Here is a 23,613-nt window from a genome sequence, read left to right as displayed (position 1 = left end):
ATAATTATTTGAGTTTATAATAATTCCTAACCATGAAATTAATAATTACAATGTCACTTTAAACAATTTTTCCTTTGTCTAACGCCTAATTAAAAAAATAACAACAATAGTTACACAGATAATTAATAAAGTGACAAAATGGCGGGAAATCACGCGCCACGTGACGTCATCAATTATACCCACTATTTAATAATCGTTAATGTTATCTACGTATTAATTTTAATTGACGAAAACAAACAATTTTGTGGGGGATTTTACATATAAATTTATAACTGATTAGCCACTTTTATATTGACACTAGTTTTCCGTCCGCGGCTTCGCTTTCGTTTTCAAAGAAAAACCCGCGTAGTTCCCGTTCCTGTGGGATTTTCGGGATAAAACCTATCTTATGTGTTATCCTAGTTACCCTCTATAAGTGTGCTAAATTTCATTGCAATCGGTTCAGTAGTATTTGCGTGAAAGAGTAATAAACGTACATACACACACATACATCCATCCTCACAAACTTTTGCATTTATAATATTAGTAGGATAATTAAGTATATATTTTAATCGGCTTTTAAATGTATTTTGCACGCCTCTTAAGCGAAGCGTTGAGGTGGGTACTACTGTCACTTCGCGCAAAACATCTGATTTTTCAAACTTAAAATGTCTTTATGTATCATAATATATTGCACTTGTAAGATAATACATACACACACATATTAAGAAAAAACACTATTTTTAACATTCATGATATTTTTGATGTCATTTTTGTTATTTAAACTAGTTAAAAAACAGTTTAAAAAAGTTCTGTCTTGGACGTCCGTGTGTCTGTATGCGCGGAGGATTTTCTTGTTAACACGATAGCGACCGAAATACTTTACTAATCGAGTCTTTTTTTTTCTCTTACGCTTGAGTATGCTCAGGAATAGAACCCTTTCATTTTTCAGGGTCTGATTCGATGTGGTTTAATTGTTATTAAATAAACAAAAATAATAATTAATAAATATTTATTAAAAAAAATTATGAGGCGTTCACTTTTGGATTTTCCAAATTATATTTGCATATTAAATACAGTATATTTGTACACCATTATCAGTAAATGATAAGAGTCATATGTATGTTTATATTATAATGTCAAAGGTTAGTAATCAAGTGTTTTTAATATTAAAATGAGTTTAAATGCTCTTTATAAAAAGGAAATATTTGTGGAAAAGTAAGAGCTAGCGCGCACGAGCAACTTTGTCTCCGCAACTATTTTGTCTCTCCACCCATGGGCTAGTATGAAAGTGCGCGCACGTAGCGACGCAACTCCCCATACAAATTGATGGGAGAGACAAAATAGTTGCGGAGACAAAGTTGCTCGTGCGCGCTAGCTCTTATAAATCGGTTAAGTGCGAGTCGGACTCGCGACACTAAGGGTTCCATACAAATAAGCTATATTCTTGAAGTGAAACTTCTTTACGCGTTGAGATTAAAATTTCAAGGTCGCGTCATGGAGTAAGGAATCTTGAACTTGAACAAATGTTGTTACATATGATATAACATATCTTGTCCTGCGAGGTTGCTGGTGTTTTACAAGTGACTGTTACCTAACATAGAAATAATTTATCCAAATTATATTTCAGATGCTGTGATGACGCAACAAAGGCCGTAGTATCTCAGCATGAGACGGTGGTTCTTACTGGCTCTGCTGGTAGCCAGCAGCCGCGGGGGTGATGATCTTCTGTGAGTAGACCAATAGACCAGTAGACTAATAGACCAATAGTTGACTAATAGAAGACAAACGGTATGAAATTATGTTTGTTATTAATATGTACGTGAAAACAACGGTCTTCTGTGAGTAGACCAGTAGACTAGTAGACCAATAGACCATTAAACCAGTAGACCAATAGATGACTAACAGAAGAAGACAATTAAGTAGTTTGTTAATCGTATACGTGAAAACAACTGAACAGATTTTGATGATACTTAACGGCACCTGTGTAGCTTATCTACTAGAAATTAATAAGAATAAAACACAAGCTATAGAAATACTTGGTTTTGCCCGTTCGTTCGCGTGCATTAGCTAGTTTTAAAATTACAGAATCTTCTTTGGTATATGTTTGAGTTTTTTTTTTATAATAAATTTATCATTCATTTCTAACAAACACACATTTATATTTCTCTAATAAATAAATCTCCTTTCTAGCGACATTCCCTACAACTCCAACACTTACCAATGGGTAGGGGAGGGGACAACGTCCGGTTGCAAACCAACCCCGATGATAGCTCAAGTGGAGGTGTCGTGTGCCCTCCCAGAGAGGTTCACGGTGACCGTGGATAGTGCGGGGGAGGGCGTGCAGGTTGAATGTGAGGTAAGTTATTAGAAAAAAGAACAAAAAAGACGTGTGGCACTCGGGGACTGCTGCGGTAAAGCTATTGCATGCTATGCCTTCAAGCCACACCTCCGCGCCCGTCGGAGTGGGGAGCGTGAGGTTTTTCGTTACTAAATTTCTGGATTCGGTCCCCGCGCTCAAGGCCCGCGATAGAAGCTATGCAATAGCTTAAAAATCTTGTTTTTGGGGGTAGTTTTAAGTTATGTACAATAAAAACTTCATATATTATAATTTATAACGTATACATAACCAGAAATAGAATAAAATATGTGAATCATTTTCTATGGTTACGAGGGTAGTTATAAATTATGTATATTGCATACCCCCCAAAAATAATTCATATTCACGCTACTGTGTGAAACAGAATAAATTGAATTTAAAAAAAAAGTATCTTATTTTAAATATTTTATTGTTTTCATTGACGAACTAAAAATAAGTAGACTCCACAGACATATATCTAGTATATTTGGTTTCTGGTAGACTCACAATCGCCTATCAAAAGGTCGTCAAATAATTAACACGTTCAAAATTAGTACTTTAAATGGTGGAAATAATGTTCAAAATCGATTGTATCGCGTATTAGAAAATTCTGCCTCATAAAAGCATAGGCCGAGTTTTGAATCGGACAATTTTTAAGCGTCATTGTGAGTATAATTGTTTAGTTTACGCCAATATGTAAAAAAGCTAAAGATAAATGGGGAAAAGTATTTTATCCCCTATTTTTAGGAAAAAATACAATTTTTCACAATTTTTACAAAAAATTGATTATATTGCCTTACCTTATAACATATCATAACTATGCTTCAATAAAGAAAGCATATAACACCTTAAATTTAATTTATTATCCTTCCAGGACAGTACCTACACCTGTACACACATACAACAAGTCAAACCGTACATCACAAACTACACACACGCGCACGCACCCAAAACTGTCAGATACCTCACAATTGACAGCTGTCAGCCCCCACAGCCCCTGTCATGTGTGCTAGATATCATTGACGGGAACGGTGTGACGAGATTGACGGTCATACATTTGAATGTACACCTGAAAGAGGGACATTTTGACGGGCTGGGTAATGTGACGGCGGTGGTTTTTATGTATACGGGTGAGTTGACAAATGTATTTATTAATTTTGGTAACACACTATGAATTGTACAGATAGAAGTAATTGTTGTTTGACAAACCCATATAATACTTTACAGACTAACATATGTATAATAATAAATTATCTTTGCCCTATGTTAATTTTATTTTATGCTTGTGTACAAGTTACTTTAACAAGCGACTTAAAAATATCCTTGTTTTGTGATTGTCAACTGAGAATCTTCGACTGAATCTATCTGTTTTCTTTTGAAAGCTGGGGCCTTCCGGTTCGCCCCAATTAATTATCCTGTTAAAACAATTAGAAGGCGTATTATTTTTTTGTTAAAAAATAATTCGAGATACAGATTTTTTATAGAATTAAAATCAACCACTTACATCAGAAAAAATGGCAAAAAATTCTCAACTTCAAAAAACCTTGATTTCTTATTAATTCCTTATATTTCGTTTCCAGCACGCAACATAACCATCCCCTACAAAGCGCTTTCAACCCTCAAAGCGCTGCAATACTTAAAATTCGCAGGCGGTACAATACCACCAATGGATACAGCGCTTAAATCGCTGCAAAAGATCGAAATAGCTGAAACTACTATACCCAAAGTGGATAGGAATTTGTTTAAAGGTTCAACAGGGTTGGTGAAAGTGTCGTTGTGGGGTAATACTATAGGGGTAATGGAGGGAAACGCTTTTGACGGTGAGTTTTTTTTAAGACTGTATATTATAAAAAAAGGAAAAAAGTTTTTTTTCGATTCTTTTTTTAAGTGAAACTTCTTTAGGCGCGTTGAGAGTAAAATTTCAAGGTCGCGTCATGTCAATAACGTCACGTCATGGAGTAAGGCGACGATTTTGATATCTTTGAATCTTGCCAAAGAAGTTTCAATTCTGATACGTGTGCTCAGCACACACGCTACTTTTTTTTATTTATCGAGCATTCATTATTAATAAAACTCGAACATGTGTTTGTTTGAACGCACCAATCTCAGGAACTACTGGACCGATTTCATGAATCATTAGTGTTACATGAATATTTTTAATTGAAGTGTGGCCTATCTTCCATTTTCGTAATTTTTGTTCTTTTGTGTCACATCTCAGTATTTTTGAAATATACTGTCTTACCACAAAATACTTTAGACAGGGTTTAACTTTAAGCGCGGGTTTTCTTTAATCTGGTTTTGTCGTATTTCACATAGACAACTATTAAAGTGACAGATCCCTGGTTTAAAGTTAGACTGTGTTTAAATTGTTTTGTGGTAAGACCAAAAATGTTTTATGATCTTTCTGCATTGTACCCTTGTTTTTTAAACTATAAAAAATGAAGTCCCTTGTCCCCTAGTGGGGTAAGGGGCAGATGCATTATGCATACATCTGTTTCACTGATCGATTTTCTTTAGGGACAAGTAGATGATCAACTTTCTGTGTCTTGCCAGACCGAGACATTTTTTAAGCTATTGCATAGCTTCTATCGCGGGCCTTCAGCGCGGGGACCGAATCGAGACATTCCGTAACGAAAAAACCTCACGCTCCCCACGGGGACGGGCGCGGAGGTGTGGATTGAAGGCATAGCATGCAATAGCTTTACTGTGGCAGTCCCCGAGTGCCACACGACTTTTTTTTTCTTCGTCTCCACCGGGAATCGAACCCGTGGTCGTTTTTTAAGCTATGCATGACTATTATTTTTTTTTTAACAAATAAATATTTTCTTTCCAGACCTACCTCATCTCCAAAACGTCAGTTTAAACTCGAACGGTCTAACACACCTCCCCCCCACGATATTCACCAACACCCCCCACATTGCTTACTTGGATCTATACGATAACGACTTCAGTGTCATACAGACGGACACGTTTAAAGGACTCCAAGAAGTTAGGGAGGTAAGTAACGGCTGGTGAAATATTGATGGATTTTTGTTAAGTGATAGATGAAATTTTTAAAGGACGACTAGTATGTTTTAATGAAATATTTGATGGATTTTTATAGTATTATTGGAATAATACGACAAACATTCTGTTAATAATTTTTTTTCAATTTATTTAAAAACAATAAATAAAGATGTAATATTTATTTCAAATGTAACTTTTTAAAGTACAAGTAAAGAGTAAAAAAATATAGTTACTATGTGCAAACTTGAAAAAAATTATTGCCAACCTGCCAACATTCACTAATAATCATAAAATAACATGTGACACTTACATTATAACTATTTTATTTCAGATATTACTCTTCAGTAACAGAATACCGTTAAAACTAGAAGATTCAGTATTCGCCAACCTGCCAACATTGACTAACCTTGACTTACATGAAAACGACATTACCAACTTACCTCCCCATATATTTACAAACAGTACCAACATACAAACAATGAATCTTTCATACAATAAACTGGCAACACTTAATCCAGTTTTTACTGGTATAAACTTAAATAACTTGGATCTAAGTCATAACTTATTACAAGTGTTGCCAACTAACTTATTCCAAGATCAGACTAAATTGGAAATATTGGATTTGAGTTACAATAACTTGACAGTGTTGCCAAGTGGTTTATTTTCAACTTTGAACAGTTTAAATGTTTTGAGGGTAACTGACAATAAATTGGGATACTTGGACGGGTAAGTACTTTTTATTTATTAACGGCCTTACTAATAAAAAGTTAAACAATGGATAAATTTCTACCATTTTCTACCATAGCTGTGTCCTGCTCTTGCTCACATGAAACGTCGATCATAAAAACAAGACAGGTTATTGCAATAACTAATCCATTGCAAAGCGAATGGGTAACATTTTATTAGTAAGACCGTAATTTTATATGAACCTCATAACTCCATATAAATATTAATCTTCTTATCAATGACTAGCTGCGCTCCGCGGTTTCACCCGCATTGATCCGCTCCTGTTGGTCTTAGCGTGATGATATATCCGCGCCTATAGCCTTCCTCGATAAATGGGCTATCTAACACCGAAGAATTCAAATCGGACCAGTAGTTCCTGAGATTAGCGCGTTCAAGCAAACAAACAAACTCTTCAGCTTATTAATATTAATTAGTATTAGAATAGATATTTTAGATAAAAAGGTGTAGATAGGTTACCAACATAATATTCCATCTTAAAGCGGCACACTAACACACACACGATTAGACGTGAAACCAAGATGGCATGATTCAACTATCGTGAGCGAAAAAGAGACAACTGCAGTAAATTCTGGCTAATTGCCTACATTTCAATTGCTACTTCGGGACAATTAACAACCTATCTTCATTTAGAAATTAAAGACTTTTTAACGGATTTTAAACGCGATTTATTCATTCTATTATTTTCCCGACGTTTCGAACACTTTACAGCGAGCGTGGTCACGGGGAGACTGTCTGTCTAAGTGTCTACACCTTTTTACTTATAATATTATTTATAACACTATATAACGTGTGTAATGTTAAGTCATGCCATTTCATGTGACGTGTGTGATGCGATGCCACATGTAATAATATGACGTGTGTGATATAAAATCATATGTCACGTGACTAATGTGATGTCAAATGACGGGATGGGACGTGTGTGATGCGATGCCATATGTAATACTAGCTTTCCACCCGCGGATTCGCCCGCGCAGTTAAAGAAAAACCCGCATAGTTCCCGTTCCCGTGGGATTTCCGGGATAAAACTTATCCTATGTCCCGGGGTAGAAAGTAGCCTATGTCCTTTCTTGGGTATCAAAATATCTCTATACCAAATTTCATGCAAATTGGTTCAGTAGTTAAGGCGTGATTGAGTAACAGACCGACAGACAGAGTTACTTTCGCATTTATAATATTAAGTATGGATGACGTAGTCCGTTTTCTTATGGGAAAAGGTATACATTTTTGAGTAAAGCAATGCCATTTGGTACGAATGTTGTACTCGTCCACCTAAGCCCAAATCGCCTGGTAGCCAGTGTCTACTCCCCGGCAGAAGGGAGGGAGGGGGGGTCATAGAACAGAGCGCCCGGCGCTCGGAAAAAAAATTCTGGCGGATTCATTTGGCCCTTTGAGTCGAGTTTGGTGTCGTTATCAGGTAACTAGATGATGCCCGATTCATTACCCATACCAGTTTTTTAGGGTTCCGTAGCAAAATATGTCACAATCTTTAAAATAATAAACTTTTGGCAGTGGCAAAATCCACACAAACCAGTATATTTTTATATTTTTGTATGAAACTTGGTTTATAAAAAAATACTGTCTGAAAGGCCATTTCATGCAGATTATAAAAACATTAACATGTAACATATATCTTACCATTTTCAATGTGAAATAAATTAGAGAAAGTACAGGAACGTTCGTCAGCGCAGCGTAGGGGACGGCTAATAGACCCGAAAAATAAGCAATAACATAAAACAAAAACCAGTCAAGTGCTAGTCTGACTTGCCCATCGAGTGTTTCGTACTTATTTGTCCTATACCATGTTATCTTGTCTGGTAGGACCTGGTTAACTGATACACACACACTTTCGTCTTTATAATATTAGTGTGTTTTTTAATCATCTTTAAATTATAATTGTAGTCAGGTAACATTGTTAAAAATAAAGATATATAATAGTAGAACGTTTTTGTATATTTACTAATAATGACAACCACCTCCACAATTACATAATTCGGTACATTTGAGCTGGCGTATAAAACACTTCAATCTGGAATTGCAAGATTTCACGCACCGACATCTTATCAATTCAAAGCTTCTCTTTTCTTTTTATTTCAGATGGGCAAGGAATATTTTGATTTTTTTAGGTCCTTAAATATATACAGCTTGTAAAACTGCCCTTAAGGTGTGTTGTTTAAGGGTAGTGTCTGTGGGAGGCAAATTTTCGATTTGCCTGTCCGTTTTTGTTAAAAATTTGTTTGCGACCCTCATTTACTATCACAGCGGGGTACAATGTGAAAAACAAACATGTACTTATAATAATTATAAAAAAATATAAGTTCTGGATAAGAGTATCCTTAAAATATCGTGACCGTCCTTACCTATCATGCATTGTATGTAATCACAAACTTTTCAATTTCACTGTCTGCATATTTGCCACTGTAAAGTGCTTCAAATCCTCGTGTGAATTCTGATATGCCTTCCATACCTCAAATGCAGGTGTACCTATAGCTCTTTTAGACCTTCTAGCTTTGGAACACACGATATAGGTAGTAGTAGTAGCCAAAATAATGTTAAGAACAGTCGACAGATATGGCTAGTACAGAATATCATGTATTCCAAGCTAGAAGGTCTAAAAGAGCTATAGGAACACCTGTATTTGAGGTATGGAAGGCATATCCGAATGTCACACGAGGATTTAAAGCACTTTACAGTGGCAAATATGCAGACAGTGAAATTGAAAAGTTTGTGATTACATACAATGCATGATAGGTAAGGACGGTCACGATATTTTAAGGATACTCTTATCCAGAACTTATATTTTTTTATAATTATTATAAGTACATGTTTGTTTTTCACATTGTACCCCGCTGTGATAGTAAATGAGGGTCGCAAACAAATTTTTAACAAAAACGGACAGGCAAATCGAAAATTTGCCTCCCACAGAAGCTGCCCTTAAACAACACACCATAAGGGCAGTTTTACAAGCTGTATATATTTAGGGACCTAAAAAAATCAAAATATTCCTTGCCCATCTGAAATAAAAAGAAAAGAGAAGCTTTGAATTGATAAGATGTCGGTGCGTGAAATCTTGCAATTCCAGATTGAAGTGTTTTATACGCCAGCTCAAATGTACCGAATTATGTAATTGTGGAGGTGGTTGTCATTATTATTAATTATACAAAAACGTTCTACTATTATATATCTTTATTTTTAACAATGTTACCTGACTTCATTTATAATTTAAAGATGATTAAAAATCACACTAATATTATAAAGACGAAAGTGTGTGTGTATCAGTTAACCAGGTCCTACCAGACAAGATAACATGGTATAGGACAAATAAGTACGAAACACTCGATGGGCAAGTCAGACTAGCACTTGACTGGTTTTTGTTTTATGTTATTGCTTATTTTTCGGGTCTATTAGCCGTCCCCTACGCTGCGCTGACGAACGTTCCTGTACTTTCTCTAATTTATTTCACATTGAAAATGGTAAGATATATGTTACATGTTAATGTTTTTATAATCTGCATGAAATGGCCTTTCAGACAGTATTTTTTTATAAACCAAGTTTCATACAAAAATATAAAAATATACTGGTTTGTGTGGATTTTGCCACTGCCAAAAGTTTATTATTTTAAAGATTGTGACATATTTTGCTACGGAACCCTAAAAAACTGGTATGGGTAATGAATCGGGCATCATCTAGTTACCTGATAACGACACCAAACTCGACTCAAAGGGCCAAATGAATCCGCCAGAATTTTTTTTCCGAGCGCCGGGCGCTCTGTTCTATAACCCCCCCTCCCTCCCTTCTGCCGGGGAGTAGACACTGGCTACCAGGCGATTTGGGCTTAGGTGGACGAGTACAACATTCGAACCAAATTTCATTGCTTTACTCAAAAATGTATACCTTTCCATACAAGCATGCCCATAAGAAAACGGACTAACGTGTGTGATATAAAATGTCATCACACTGACAATTTTAAGATATTTATAAATATAATTTGTTGTAATTTGTATTTTTTTATTACAGCGGTGCTTTTTTGGGTCTATCTAACTTGAAAGAACTTTACTTAGACAAGAATAAGTTGACAACATTGCAAACGAACACTTTCGACTTGGTCAATGACTTACGGGTGAGATATTTTAGTTATTTTATATTTATATTAAGATTTTGGTTTTTTGGACCCTTTTGTATGAAAAAAAGTTTTTTTATGACCAATAATACTAACTGGATTACATTATAATTATTTAGATATAAATATGCTGTTAAAATCGAAAAAAGTATTTTTTGCTAGAAAAAAATTGTTTCATCAAAGTTTTTGTTCTTTTGATGTGAATCATTAGGTGCGTTGAGAGTAGTTTCATGGATGCGTCATGGCAATACCGTCACGATTTACGACGATTTTTGTATCATCATCCAAGAGGTTTAACTTCTGACACGTGTGCTTGGCAAACACGCTCTTTTTTATTATTATTTATATGGACATAATATTGCCAAAGAAGTTTCACTTCTGACACGTGTGCTCGGTACATACGCTCTTTTTTAATTATTGAATGAACAGATATTTTATTATAATTAGTGTTTTATATTTTTTTAATATTCTTATTTATATATATACACATTTTATTAATACATATATACCTAGTAACTATAGTATAATAAAAATATATTTTTTAATTACAGGTTCTATCAATTACCCACAATTACCTATCTTTCACCCCCCCTCCCCACTCCGGCTATACTAACTTAGATCACCAATCCCCGTTCTCAAGTTTAAGTGATCTAGTTAAGTTGGATCTAGACCATAACTTAATAAGTAACATTTGTGAAGATTGGCGAAGTGTGATGGTTTACTTGAAGTATTTGGATCTATCGTATAATAGGATTGATGAAGTGACTGTGAGTTTTTATTTATTTTTTATATTTTACTAGCTTGCTGCCCGCGGCTTCGCCCGCTTTGTCTAAAACCTAAATTATATACTAAAACCTTCCTCTTGAATCACTCTATCTATTAAAAAAAACCGCATCAAAATCCATTGCGTAGTTTTAAAGATTTAAGCATACAAAGAGACAGAGAAAGCGACTTTGTTTTATACTATGTAGTGATTTATTTTTCATTATAAACACAGTTAATATTCAATTTTCGGCTTCATGGATATAAGCCATTTATAATATTACTAGCTGCGCCCCGCGTTTTCACCCGCATTGCTCCGCTCTTGTTGGTCTTAGCGTGATGATACATATATGTATCATCACGCTAAGACCTATAGCCTATAGCCTTGCTCGATAAATGGGCTATCTAACACCAAAAGAATTTTTCAAATCGGACCAGTTGTTCCTGAGATTAGCGCGTTCAAACAAACAAACAAACTCTTCAGCTTAATAATCTATAATATAAAAATGAATCGCAAAATGTGTTGGTAAGCGCATAACTCGAGAACGGGTGGACCGATATCGATAATTATTTTTTTATTATATTCCTTGAAGTACGAGGATGGTTTTTATGTAGAGAAAACGTAAATATGTACCACGGGCGAAGCCGGGGCGGACCGCTAGTATTAGTATAGATTTATCTACAGCACAGCTAGTTGTATTATAATGAATGACTAATAATAAGGCCGCAAATTAAATATCTTATGTTTTTGAAGTAATTAATATTATCATTTTGATTGTTTTTACGAGTTTTCTACATTTTTTTACATTTATTATTTAAAAAAATCTATTTCAGCCAGAAACTACATAATTTAAACTAATATACTAATTTAAAAAAAAACCTTTGTTACAGGACATCGACCTATCCTTCATAGGCTCCGCCACAGTGGACTTACGTCACAACAACATCACGACGATCCGACTTACCGACACGACATATCTAACCGACACGATATATCGTACCGACACTACCGACACACCTCTGGAAATTCTCTTAGACAATAACCCATATAACTGCGACTGTTCCCTTTACACACTACTCAAATATATGAAAAATAATCCAAAAAATAATCGTTTTATATTGGGAAATGCGCAGTGTGTAAAACCAGATGATTTGTCGAACAACACGTTGGCCGACTTGTCGCCCAACAAATTGGTTTGTGAATACAAAAGTTGCCCACAAAATTGTACTTGCTTCGTTCGACCGGCGACTTTAAAATATGAAATATATTGCAATAAATCGCTCGACAAGTTGACCGATTTGTTGCCCGATTTACCAGATGAGTTGAAAAACGCCGAATTAAGTCTAAAAAAATCGACAGATTTAAATTATTTACCAAGTTATGTTAACTTGGTTAACTTAACTGGTTTAAATTTAACAGACGCGCCTAAAGTTAATATTGCAACTACGATAGATTTAAGTAATAATAACTTAACACAAGCACCGATAGAATTACTTAAAAACAACTGTTCTTTATACTTAGCGAAAAATCCATTTAAATGCGATTGTTCCTATAAAAACAGTTTACAAATCTTACGACAGTATAAAAACAACATTTTAGACTATGGTCTAATAGCTTGCGATAATTCTGAAGTTATATCTTCCAAAAATATCGACTCTATATGTGTTCTGCGATACGCTATTATGGCTATATCTTCTCTGGCCCTATTAACTATTATTTCTATAACTTTGATACTAAGTTATTATAAAAACCGTGTTTTCATACGAATTATTCTTCGGAAACTCGGTTTTACGATCGCCGATGTTTTACCAGATGACATAAAATACGACGCCTTTGTAAGCTACGCACACCAAGACGAAAATATAGTGACGAATAAAATTCTACCAAATTTGGAGGGTAGGAAGAAATTAAAATTGTGCATACACACTCGTGATTGGCTGGTCGGGGATTGGATCCCCGAGCAAATAGCAAAATCTATAGATCAATCGCGATGTACTATAATTGTTTTATCGAAAGATTTCGTTGAGTCAATATGGGGTAGTTTGGAATTTCGCACCGCACACACTAAAGGAAGGATCGTAATACTAGTAGTGGACGATGTTTATCAAAAAACTAATCTAGATAGTGATTTAAAAGCATATTTAACACTAAATACATATATAAAGTTGGACGATCCGTTAGTTTGGGAGAGACTAAATGACGCCATTTTAGTGCACGGGAAGAATAAAACTTTAAAGGAAGTTAGTGAGAAAATTGCGCCCGTTTTGCTAAATGTCAAGTTGAATCAAGATGGCAAATTGGTTAACACAGCGCCTGGGGTTTAAATTATAGATAACTAGCTTTCCCGCGGCTTCCCCCGTTTTTTCAAAGAAAAACCCGCATAGTTCCCGTTCCTGTGGGATTTCCGGGATTAAACCTATCATATGTGTTAATCCAAGTTATCCTCTATATAGGTGCTAAATTTCAGTGAAATCGGTTCAGTATTTGCGTGAAAGAGTAACAAACACACACACATCCTCACAAACTCTCGCATTTATAATATTAAGTAGGACTAGCGGTCCGCCCCGGCTTCGCCCGTGGTACATGTTTACGTTTTCTTTCCATAAGAACCATCCTCGTACTTCAAGGAATATTATTAAAAATAATTATCGAAATCGGTTCACCCGTGATACCGTGACCAAGGAAAATAGGGATTCATTTTTATATTTAGAGATTTTGAGGGTTGAATCTATAAAATGAGGGTAGTTTTTGACTTCTGAGTCTATGTAACAACCAGATGTTATAAAAAACAAGGAATACGGTACTTTTAGGAACGAGAGAATAAAATAATAATACAGAAATCGAATATTTACAAACAGAGCAAATTTCATATTATTCAATATATTTTGATCTATAAACTGAAAAATTTTAGTCATATTATTAGAACATGTGTCTTAATAACGGTAGATATAAATCATTTAATAAATCGCGATTTAAATCAGTTTTAAAGGCGATTTCCCACCTCTTTATAATATAATTTGCTTATACTAACTTCTACCCGTGACTTCGTCTGCATAGAAGTTTATATAATACCACGTATTGCGTGATGTGTATACGTACAAACAGACTAACAAAAAATGTTTTTCTTTAAGTTTCTCTCACGGTGCATTTAGATCAGACGAGCGAAAGCTCATTCAAACTTCACTATGTCAAATTGCTTTAGTGTAAACAGGCGTAGAGCATTATTTCGTTGTTCTTAGTGCATTCGAAAAGATTATATATGCAATCATGTTCTGAACAACACTGAATACGAGTTTTCGTTTACACTAAAAGATCACGAGAGAATGCAGAAGAGTCCTCAGAATGATGGTTACAGACTTTATAGGAGCAATCTCATTTAAAAAGCAATATTTTGAGTTTTAAATTTTAATTGGTTTGAAACCTAGAAGATACTGTATATTATGTATCTATAATATATTATTACTGTAAAAACGATACATAGATAATAAAAGTTTCCATTTCTTTCTATAAAAAAAATATTTTTTATATTTTCATTCTTTCTTGGGACTTGGCACATGACATCAAAAAAATTTAATGACATATTATTAAACTTAAAATTTACTTTTTCTATATTCTATACTTACTTTTATGATCTGTGCTCTTTTTTGCCGCCAAATCTCATGTCATACTTTTTTTGTATTTTTATATGAGAAGTTGTCTCGATGTTACTGTCTTTGAATTTATATTTACGTATTATTTTTTTTATGTTTTTGTATATAAATGTGTATAAAATATTAATTTTTAGAATCTCGTTAGATGTTATTATTGTAATAAATATTGAGCCATTATAGATTTATTAATAGGCCTAATTGAATTTAAGTAGTTTTTAATCAAATTATGAAAAATATGTTACAATTATTGACGTTTAATAAACAACAAGACTCACATTCACGCTCTAAAATTGTCCTACACGAAACTCTGCCTCCGCGTGTATCGGGCAGAGTTTTTCTAATGAGCGATACAATGGACTTTGAACATTACTGCTACGGAATAAGGTGTTAATTACAATGAGTGTTTTTAGAAAACTTTTTTAATATAAGATTGTGAGTCTAGCTGCTTATGTCAATACAAATAAAATATGAATTATTATTATAGAAATTTATGAAGTGAAATTTCTTTAGGCGCCTTGAGACTAAAATTTCAAGGTAGGTCATGGCAATACCGTCACGTCATGGAGTAAAGCAACGATTTTGGTATCCTTGAATCTTGCCAAAGAAGTTTCACTTCTGACACGTGTGCTAGGCACACACGCTTTTTTTTATATAGGATATATTAAAAAGAAAGTTTAAAATACATGAAGAAGAATCTCTTAAGAAAATCTAGTCTTACTAGAGAATATACTTACCATTGTTATCAATCTTTAATATTCATATGAAATGTATCAATATAGAAATAAGTACCAAACTGAATAAAAATATTTAAATGTACTAAGTGTTGGTCTTTTTTGAAATTATATAAAAACAAAAACAGTTACTATTGTAAAGCTTGTTAGAAATAAAAAATTCCAATTCAATATTTTATAAAGATGTCACATTTTTGAAGTGAAACTTTTTTAGGCGCGTTGAGAGTAAAATTTCAAGGTCGCATCATGGCGATACCGTCACGTCATGGAGTAAGGCGACGATTTTAATATCTTTGAATCCTGTCAAAGAAGTTTCACTTCTGACACGTGTGCTCGACACTCTTTGAGTATTTTGAAAGGTCTACCATCAGATTATGTATATTGTAAAATCGGCTACCTAAAATGATATTACTAGTAAAAAGGTGTAGATAGGTTACCATACAACATTCAATTTTTGTATTAGATCCCACCGCAGGATTAGTAAGTTCATAGTTTTTTTGATGAAAACCAAATTTTATGTAGTTATATTTATAATTAATTTCGTTTTTCCCAAAAATCGATTAGAAAAAATTTAATTAAAAATGCTTGCGGCCAAATTTTGACTGGCAACCTAGTCGATATATATACATCAAATTTTGGTTTCATCAAAAAAACTATGAACGCACTAATCCTACAGTGGGATCTTAGCAGCTACTATTATGTATTCTGTGATCTTAGACTAAAACTGCACACTAACGCACACACGATTAGACGTTAAAGTGAGATGGCATTCAAATATCGTGCGAAAAAGAGACAACTGAAACAATATGTGGCTAATTATCCACATTTCAACTACTACTTCGTAACAACTAACATGCAATCTACACCTTTTTACTTAAATATAATCCTTCCTGTATAAAATATAATAGAAATGATATTATGTATAGAGTTAAGTCTCGAATACAAATAAAGACTGTTTTAAAAACTCGATGTATTATTTTAACTCCCACTAAGTCCGTTCCGTCCGTCCGTTCCAGCCTTTTAAGACGTCCACTGCAGGACATAGGCCTCCCCCAAAGATTTCCATAACGACCGATCACCAGCGGCCTGACTCCAGCGGCTCCCCGCCACTTTGATCAGGTCGTCTGTCCACCTCGTTGAAGGCCGTCCCACACTGCGACGTCCTGTACGTGGTCGCCATTCGAGAACCTTTTTGCCCCAACGGCCATCGGTTCTGCGGGCTATATGCCCGGCCCAACGCCACTTCAACGTACTAATACGGTGGGCTATGTCGGTAAGTAAATAAACTAAGTAAATCTATACTAATACTAGTATGTCTGCTAATGTTAGGAACCATCGGCTTCGATTTGAAAAATTATTTCACTGTTCCTACTTATCGAGGAAGGAATGGAATTGAAAGGAATAAATCGCGTTTAAAATCTTTTATTTCTAAATGTATAAGACTTGCTTAAAATGTTGTTTATCTATATTCTATACTACTATTATGAAGCTGAGAAAAGCTAATCTCAGGAACTACTGGTCCGATTTGGATAATTCTTTCGGTGTTAGATAGCCCATTTATCGAGGAAGGCTGTAGGCTAAATATCATCACGATAAACCCAATAGAAGCGGAGCAAGGCAGGTAAAACCGCGGCGCACAGCTAGTAGCTATTATAAAGTGTAAACACGAGTTTTTGCTACTACCTATTATTATAACCAGGAAAGTTCTGTTACTCAACACGAGGAAACTATTGAACAGATTTCGATTTTACTTGACAATGCTGTAGCTTATATACCAGAGAATCAATTCATTCATACATACTTTCACGTATAAAATATTTTTTTTCTTCACTTTCTACCTAACTACTTATTTCTTTGTCATTCTGAATCGTTGTATTGTAATCGTGTTAAAAAATGTCTATCCATTATCACCTATAAAAGTTTACAGGGAATATATAAGTTGAGTAGGTACAAACATTCAAACAGTGATTTGTCACGTTTTTTGGGAAAATGAGCTTGCAACACCAATTTGTACAGTCGATAAAATTCAAAATTTGCAAAACGTCTTTGTCACCTATTGCTTTCATATTAAAATCAACAGTTTCAAACAGACAGTGTTTTCTCCAAACGTCCGTTTCATTCATAAAATAATTAGTCCATGCAACGAATCAGAACATGCAACCGCCATTTTGTTTGTGTGACAAATCACTTTTTAACCGGTTTTTTCATGCAAAACATGTTTTGTCCAATCTATTTTCAATATTTTTTTGTATTTGAAACCTGTGTGGCAGGTATATTAGTACATATTGAAATGTATTCCCTATGCATTTCACAAGAACTTAATCTATCCTATCCATTAGGAAGGTCATTATTTCCGTTTACCCAAATATCTATGCCGGCGCGGTGGGCAAATCACTGATTGAATGTTTTTTGCTCCACACTGTTTAGCCCATGTCAACACCGCGGCAGGTAAGCTCAGTTCTGCAGCAATCAGCATATGCAGTTCGTAAAATAAGGCATCTCACCGATGAAGATACGGCTAGATTGGTTTATTTCAGCTACTTTCATAGCATTATGTCCTATGGAATTCTACTATGGGGCAGGGCAGCAGATATAGAAACAATATTTCTATTACAGAAAAGAGCCATTCGCTCTTATATCCGTATTTAGAGCAATAATTTTAAATAATTCGTTTAAAAAAAAAATGCACATTTGTTTACTGAAATTTTATTATTATATTATATATAAATAGATGCTTTAATTTTCTCGCTGTACCTTTTCTTTAGTACCTAATTTTGTCTATGACAATCATAAACAGCAATGATTTTTTAAATGATGATTAATTATCGCTTGTAAAAGTTTACATAAAAGTTTTGAGACATTTGGATGAATAAAGGAAAAGGTTCGTGAAATAAAACACAGTAAATGTTATAATATTATATTGAATAGCTACCTACACTAGCACCGTCGCGATCTTCACGATAACTACATCGACATACACACAAACAGGGTCCATACCAAAATTATAATAATACAATTCATATTCAGATTTCTTATAAACTGTAATTATACACAATAATATATAAAATAATTACAAAATTACAATTTGCTTATGTGTAAAAAGCATTTTAACCTTGTTTAAAAATTAACAAAACAGAACATTTATATTTAAAACAATTCATATTTTTTTACAATATTAAAATTCAAACAAAAACACGCTAAAATATAATCTTTATAGAGCATTGAAAAATATAAACTGACAGAAAATATTATAAAAAATTCAATACATAGTTATATGAATTTAAACAAACATAAATATTTACAGTATTAAGTAATATTATTTTTATTTCATCAACATGACAAACGCAATTTATTGAACAAAATACATAATATTTTTTTTCCCGCCATGTCACCTCAACGTCAAATTACTTTTTTTTTTTCAATGCAATAATGGCTCAATTCATGACACAATGTTTTAAACGAAAAATAATTACAATGTGAGTAATATGGACCCCATAGGAAGACTTACACATGTTTAGCACTTTTGTAAAGCGATTGTATTAATGTTTATTGACAATACAACATTTGTCTGTACAGTGTAGAGGTAAAAATGTTGTATGGAGTTTTGTAAACAATATTAAGAAATTAATACTTGTACAATTAATAGTTAAATGAAAGTGAAGTAATCTTCGATTTTTTATCGTTTTTAGCACATTTATCATTTCGAGCTGTAGTTTATGTTGAAAAATGTGCTTATTTCAAACTTAATGATGACTTATTTTAAGTTTATTAAGGCGGTTTATTATTAAGTATTATTTAAACTGTTTGTAATTACCATATATTAATTTGTTAACCATCAATGGATTAGTGTTAACATAGGGAGTTCATGGAAATTTTCGTGTTCATAGAAATAATATATTGAATGAATCATGGACGTATAAAAAAAGACGGACGGTATATCGCCTAAATATTGAGTGAAGCCTAGTAATGGCGGCGAAACATCCATGCGTGTGTGCCATGTTGCCATGGCAACAGCTGTGTTGATGACAATGGCGGCTGTATTTTTTTCTATAAATTTTGCCGTAATAATTTTGTCATTAAAACATAAAAGAAATAACTTGCTTCCCTGTGGAATGTAATCCCTTGTGTTTTGTTATTTAAAATTGTACTGTTGCGACACCATTTAACCACGCAAGACGGCATTTTAAATATTTTTTGTGAAACAGTGACGCAGTTAATCAGTCGGTAGTTCACGACGTAATGGCGGCCGACTAGCTTACTATGGTGAGAGTGTGTGCGTGTTTATTGTCTTTACGCGATCGCTAGCTTACTATGGTGGCTTCATGTTGTTTGTTCGTAATACGGCGTCCGTCTTTTTTTATACGTCCATGGAATGAATAAACTAATTTCAAACGATTATTATAACAATAAACTTAATTATTGACTGCAAGGGATTTTTATCTATTTGTAGTTTTTAAATTATTTATATATTGCAAGTGTTATTTACCTCTACCTGTGTCTCAGTCACACAAATCACCTATTTACTATTTTATTATGTATTATTGATGTTATTACGTATTGGTTACATCACGCGATGTCACGCTCTTTTTGTGTTCATTACTTGTAACTATGAATTTTCGATTCTAAATTGTAAGTATTGATTTTAAAGTACAAATTTTATGTTAACTAGCGTGTTACTATTATATTTTTTCATTTATCAGCTCATTATCAATTTGCTGCAATCTGTGAAGGAAAAGATCGGAAATCGGCATGTCATAATATAACCAAACTAAACAATGATATTATTATAAGTAAAAAGGTGATGTTGTTAGCGCTATAGGTGTTTAAGTAGCCACATTATACATCAGGTGCCGTATTACCTCTTATTTTCAGACAGATTACGCCATGAATTAAACTGACTGGCAAATTCATATTATGATCGCAATAACCAGCCATGGCCAATTATGGTATTGTATGAATTTGCCAGTCAATTCACGGCGTAAACTGACTGGGACTAAGAGGTCATAATTAGGGAATGCAATCCCGATCCCGCGGGATCCCGATCTCGCGAGATCTCGTGTAATTTTTCGGGATCAATCCCGACGCATCATATGACGAGATCCCGTTCGAGATTGACGGGATTGGGCGGCAGTGGTCAGCGACGCAACACACAACCACTCGGGGCGCAAGCTTTTCAATTTTTCCTAATTTTTCCTAATTCCCTTGAAATAAGCTTATTGTTTTGATTACCTAATTTACCTACGTTAATTTCCTTACAAGCTGATTATTATTTAGTTGGTAAGATTAAAGAATAAAGGTTTTTATTTTCTTTCGAGTAATATGTTATTTTAGTTAACCTCACTAGGAGCCATCCATAAATTACGTCACACGTTAATAGGGGGGGAGGGTATCATCTTTATGTGACATAATGTAACAAGGGGCAGGGGGGATCAAAAGCTTTGTGAGGTGACATAATAAAACGAAACGAAATTTGTACGTGAGCAAAAAACTTTGAACAGAAAATTTTTAATCTACCTCCCTATATGTCTTTATTAATAACTAGCAATGCCCTGCGGTTTCACCCGCATAGATAGCGATATCGTTACAGTGAAAAGTCTACTATAGGTCGGACTATAGGTTTAATTTTTAATCACATGAAAATCACCGTTACTCCGTCCCGCACTACGGCCTTTTTTTTTGTTTTAGTGGGGAAATCTTTCATATATACCCACGGCCTCCGGGGGAGGGGCCATGGGTTATGTCGGATTCCTACCGACCAAAACCCCACTGTGTTCCGTCAAGACGCATATTGGTAGAATTCCTCCGTGACCCCCGCACTACGGCCTGCTCGAACAGTATACCTACTATTTTCTGTAGATTGACACTTTTAAAAATTCGTTATATCTTTTGAATGGAAAATCCAATTATTTTCATTTAAAAAGTATTTTGCTGGTATTGAAACAGTCTATAATAAAACATCATTTAATGGGATAAGGATTAATATATGTGTATGGATAACATGGTTTGATTAATGTCGGCACTTCTATTTACTTTGAAAACGTAAAAAAGTTGTTGTAGTAACATAACTACTGAAGATGGACATATGGTATCGCGGACTTTCTTGGAGATATTGATCCATTCTATAATACCGTAGAACATTTTTTTGTTCTATCTTCAATAGATTCCGCAGCGCACGCGATGACAGAAGTTTTATTGAGGATTTTTTTACACCTTGGGTTACATTATTGCATTTTTGGTAAGGATCTCTAATTTTTTTGAAAATGCAATATAGCCTATGTTGCTCAGTAAAGATGCATCTTTCTAATGGTGAAAGAATTTTTGAAATCGGTCCAGTAGTTTTTGCGTGAAAACCATACATACATACATACTTACAAACTTTTCCTCTTTATAATATTAGTATAGATTTCGCACTCTCGCTATAAAATTATCTCTTACGCAACAACATTAAATTCCTAGTCATGTTGTAATGCAAGTGGGACACTAAACATTACGATTTTTAAAATTTTCGATATTTAAGATTATTTAATAAGTAAAAATAAGTAAAAAAATGAAAATAAATGTTTTCTTTTGATTATTTTTAGATACATATATAAGTTTGAAAAATGTGTGACGTCACATTAGGGGGGACGGGGTAGTAAAAATGTGACAACCTGTGACAAGGAGGGGGGGAGGGGTTGAAAAGTTCTAAAATTCGCCTGACGTAATTTATGGATGGCCCCCTATCACAAACAAGCAGTTATTAGCTTTCTCAGTCATCTGAATTCAACATTTTTTTTAAATTAGACGGGATCCCGAAAATTCCGGGATCCCGCGGGATTGATATTTCTAATCCCGCGGGATCCCGAATTTGCAATCTCGAGTCGGGATTGCATTCCCTAGTCATAATACGACCCCAGGTGACTTCTTTTCAGTCGCGATAGTTGGATCATGCCATCTTGGTTTTACGGCTAATCGTGTGTGCGTTAGGGCGGCCGTACACGGACCGCTTCAAGCAGTTGAGACCGACGGCTTGAAGCCGCGACCGCGCGGTGGACTATGGACATTCATTCACTGCCGTACACGGACTGCTCGAGCAGTCACGACTGCTTCAAGCCGTCAACTACGCGGTTTGTAGCGACAGCTCGAGCAGTCCGTGTACGGCCGCTCTTAGTTTGCCGCTTAAAGATTGAATATTTTATATTGTGCTGGTAATCTGTCTGCATCTTTTTACCTATAATATCATTATTTGAGGATAGAAGGGTTTGTGAACTAACAAGAAGAAATTTTATTGAACGACAATTCTTATACATAGTTTATTTCAAGTGTCAACACGCGAGATTCATTTTAATTCTAAACTGTATCATGAATATTTGTTATTTGTTACTAAGTTTGTTTCTGTCTATTTTGCTAATTGTTATTATTATTGTTATAATATTTCTCGCACATCGCATTCACTCTACATTTAGCAATATTTTATTATTATAAAAATATATTCTGATATTTTTAATTTTCGAGTTTTATTTTTAATCTATATTCACATGCAAAGCTTGCCGTCTCACTCGCACGCGTTATGCTGATGATGTGTTAGAGTGAGATAGTTTATTTTTTTAATTTTGGCATTTTAAGAATTTTTTGTAAAAATACTCTAAAATGGCTACTTTAATGTTCAACGTGTTTTAATTATATTTTTATTTTAAATCTTTTAACGTTCGTCAAAAAAAAGGTCTTATTTGACACCACCATCGTTTGTGACGATATTTAAAGTACAGTGTAAACTCTATATAACGTCACTTAAGGGACCGTGCATTTTTCGACGTTATAGAGAGTGGTCGTTAAATGGAAAGAAAGGGAAAATTGCATGATTGGTCCCGAGACAGGAATATTATTTTGACATTGCCTATGAAACCATGTTATCATTGCTTGATCAAGGTCTTCATATTGAGGTTTCTTCAATTTTTTGGCAGATCGTCCATTTTCTTCGGCATGCAGAATTTTTCTTTATTTTTCTACGACTGCATTTCTGAGAATCTTCGGTATGTCAGTAAAAAAGAATGAACACAACTACATTTTCATTGATTTCGGCAACTTAGTCAGTACAACCTAGTCCTAGTTCCTAGTGGTAATGTCTTATTGTGGTCGTTAATTAGAGTGAGCGTGATGCTATATGGAGTGTATTATTGTATAGACAACAATATAAACCAACCAAAGTCGAGAAATCTTGACGTTATACGGAGTTTGACGTTAAATGGAGTGTCGTTATATAGAGTTTACACTGTATTTTT

At 34.3% G+C, this 23,613-nt stretch overlaps 1 protein-coding gene across 2 annotated transcripts in view; it reads left to right on the top strand.

Annotated features, from left to right (window-relative positions):
* The window catches only part of LOC149895620 (uncharacterized), a 30,276-nt gene extending 13,960 nt beyond the window's left edge, over positions 1-16,316 (top strand). Inside the window, exons 2-10 of one of the 2 annotated variants that reach the window (XM_090119127.1) lie at positions 1,610-1,709; positions 2,173-2,338; positions 3,213-3,468; positions 3,919-4,158; positions 5,172-5,335; positions 5,676-6,070; positions 10,106-10,208; positions 10,760-10,975; positions 11,862-16,316. In XM_090119127.1, the coding sequence (XP_089975253.1) occupies positions 1,648-1,709; positions 2,173-2,338; positions 3,213-3,468; positions 3,919-4,158; positions 5,172-5,335; positions 5,676-6,070; positions 10,106-10,208; positions 10,760-10,975; positions 11,862-13,295 (3,036 nt within the window). In that variant the 5' untranslated portion in view covers positions 1,610-1,647 and the 3' untranslated portion in view covers positions 13,296-16,316. The remainder of the gene's footprint in view (positions 1-1,609; positions 1,710-2,172; positions 2,339-3,212; positions 3,469-3,918; positions 4,159-5,171; positions 5,336-5,675; positions 6,071-10,105; positions 10,209-10,759; positions 10,976-11,861) is intronic. The other variant, XM_090119129.1, reaches the window with a different exon arrangement.
* Positions 16,317-23,613: the final 7,297 nt, after the last annotated feature.

Source organism: Colias eurytheme, chromosome 31 (assembly GCF_061535395.1).
Source record: "Colias eurytheme isolate Ceu_HAF_F1 chromosome 31, ilColEury1 Martin Lab GWU primary, whole genome shotgun sequence".
Lineage (NCBI taxonomy): Eukaryota > Metazoa > Arthropoda > Insecta > Lepidoptera > Pieridae > Colias > Colias eurytheme.
The sequence above is the reverse complement of the archived record's forward strand: the minus strand, read 5'-3'. Positions and strand labels throughout refer to the sequence as shown.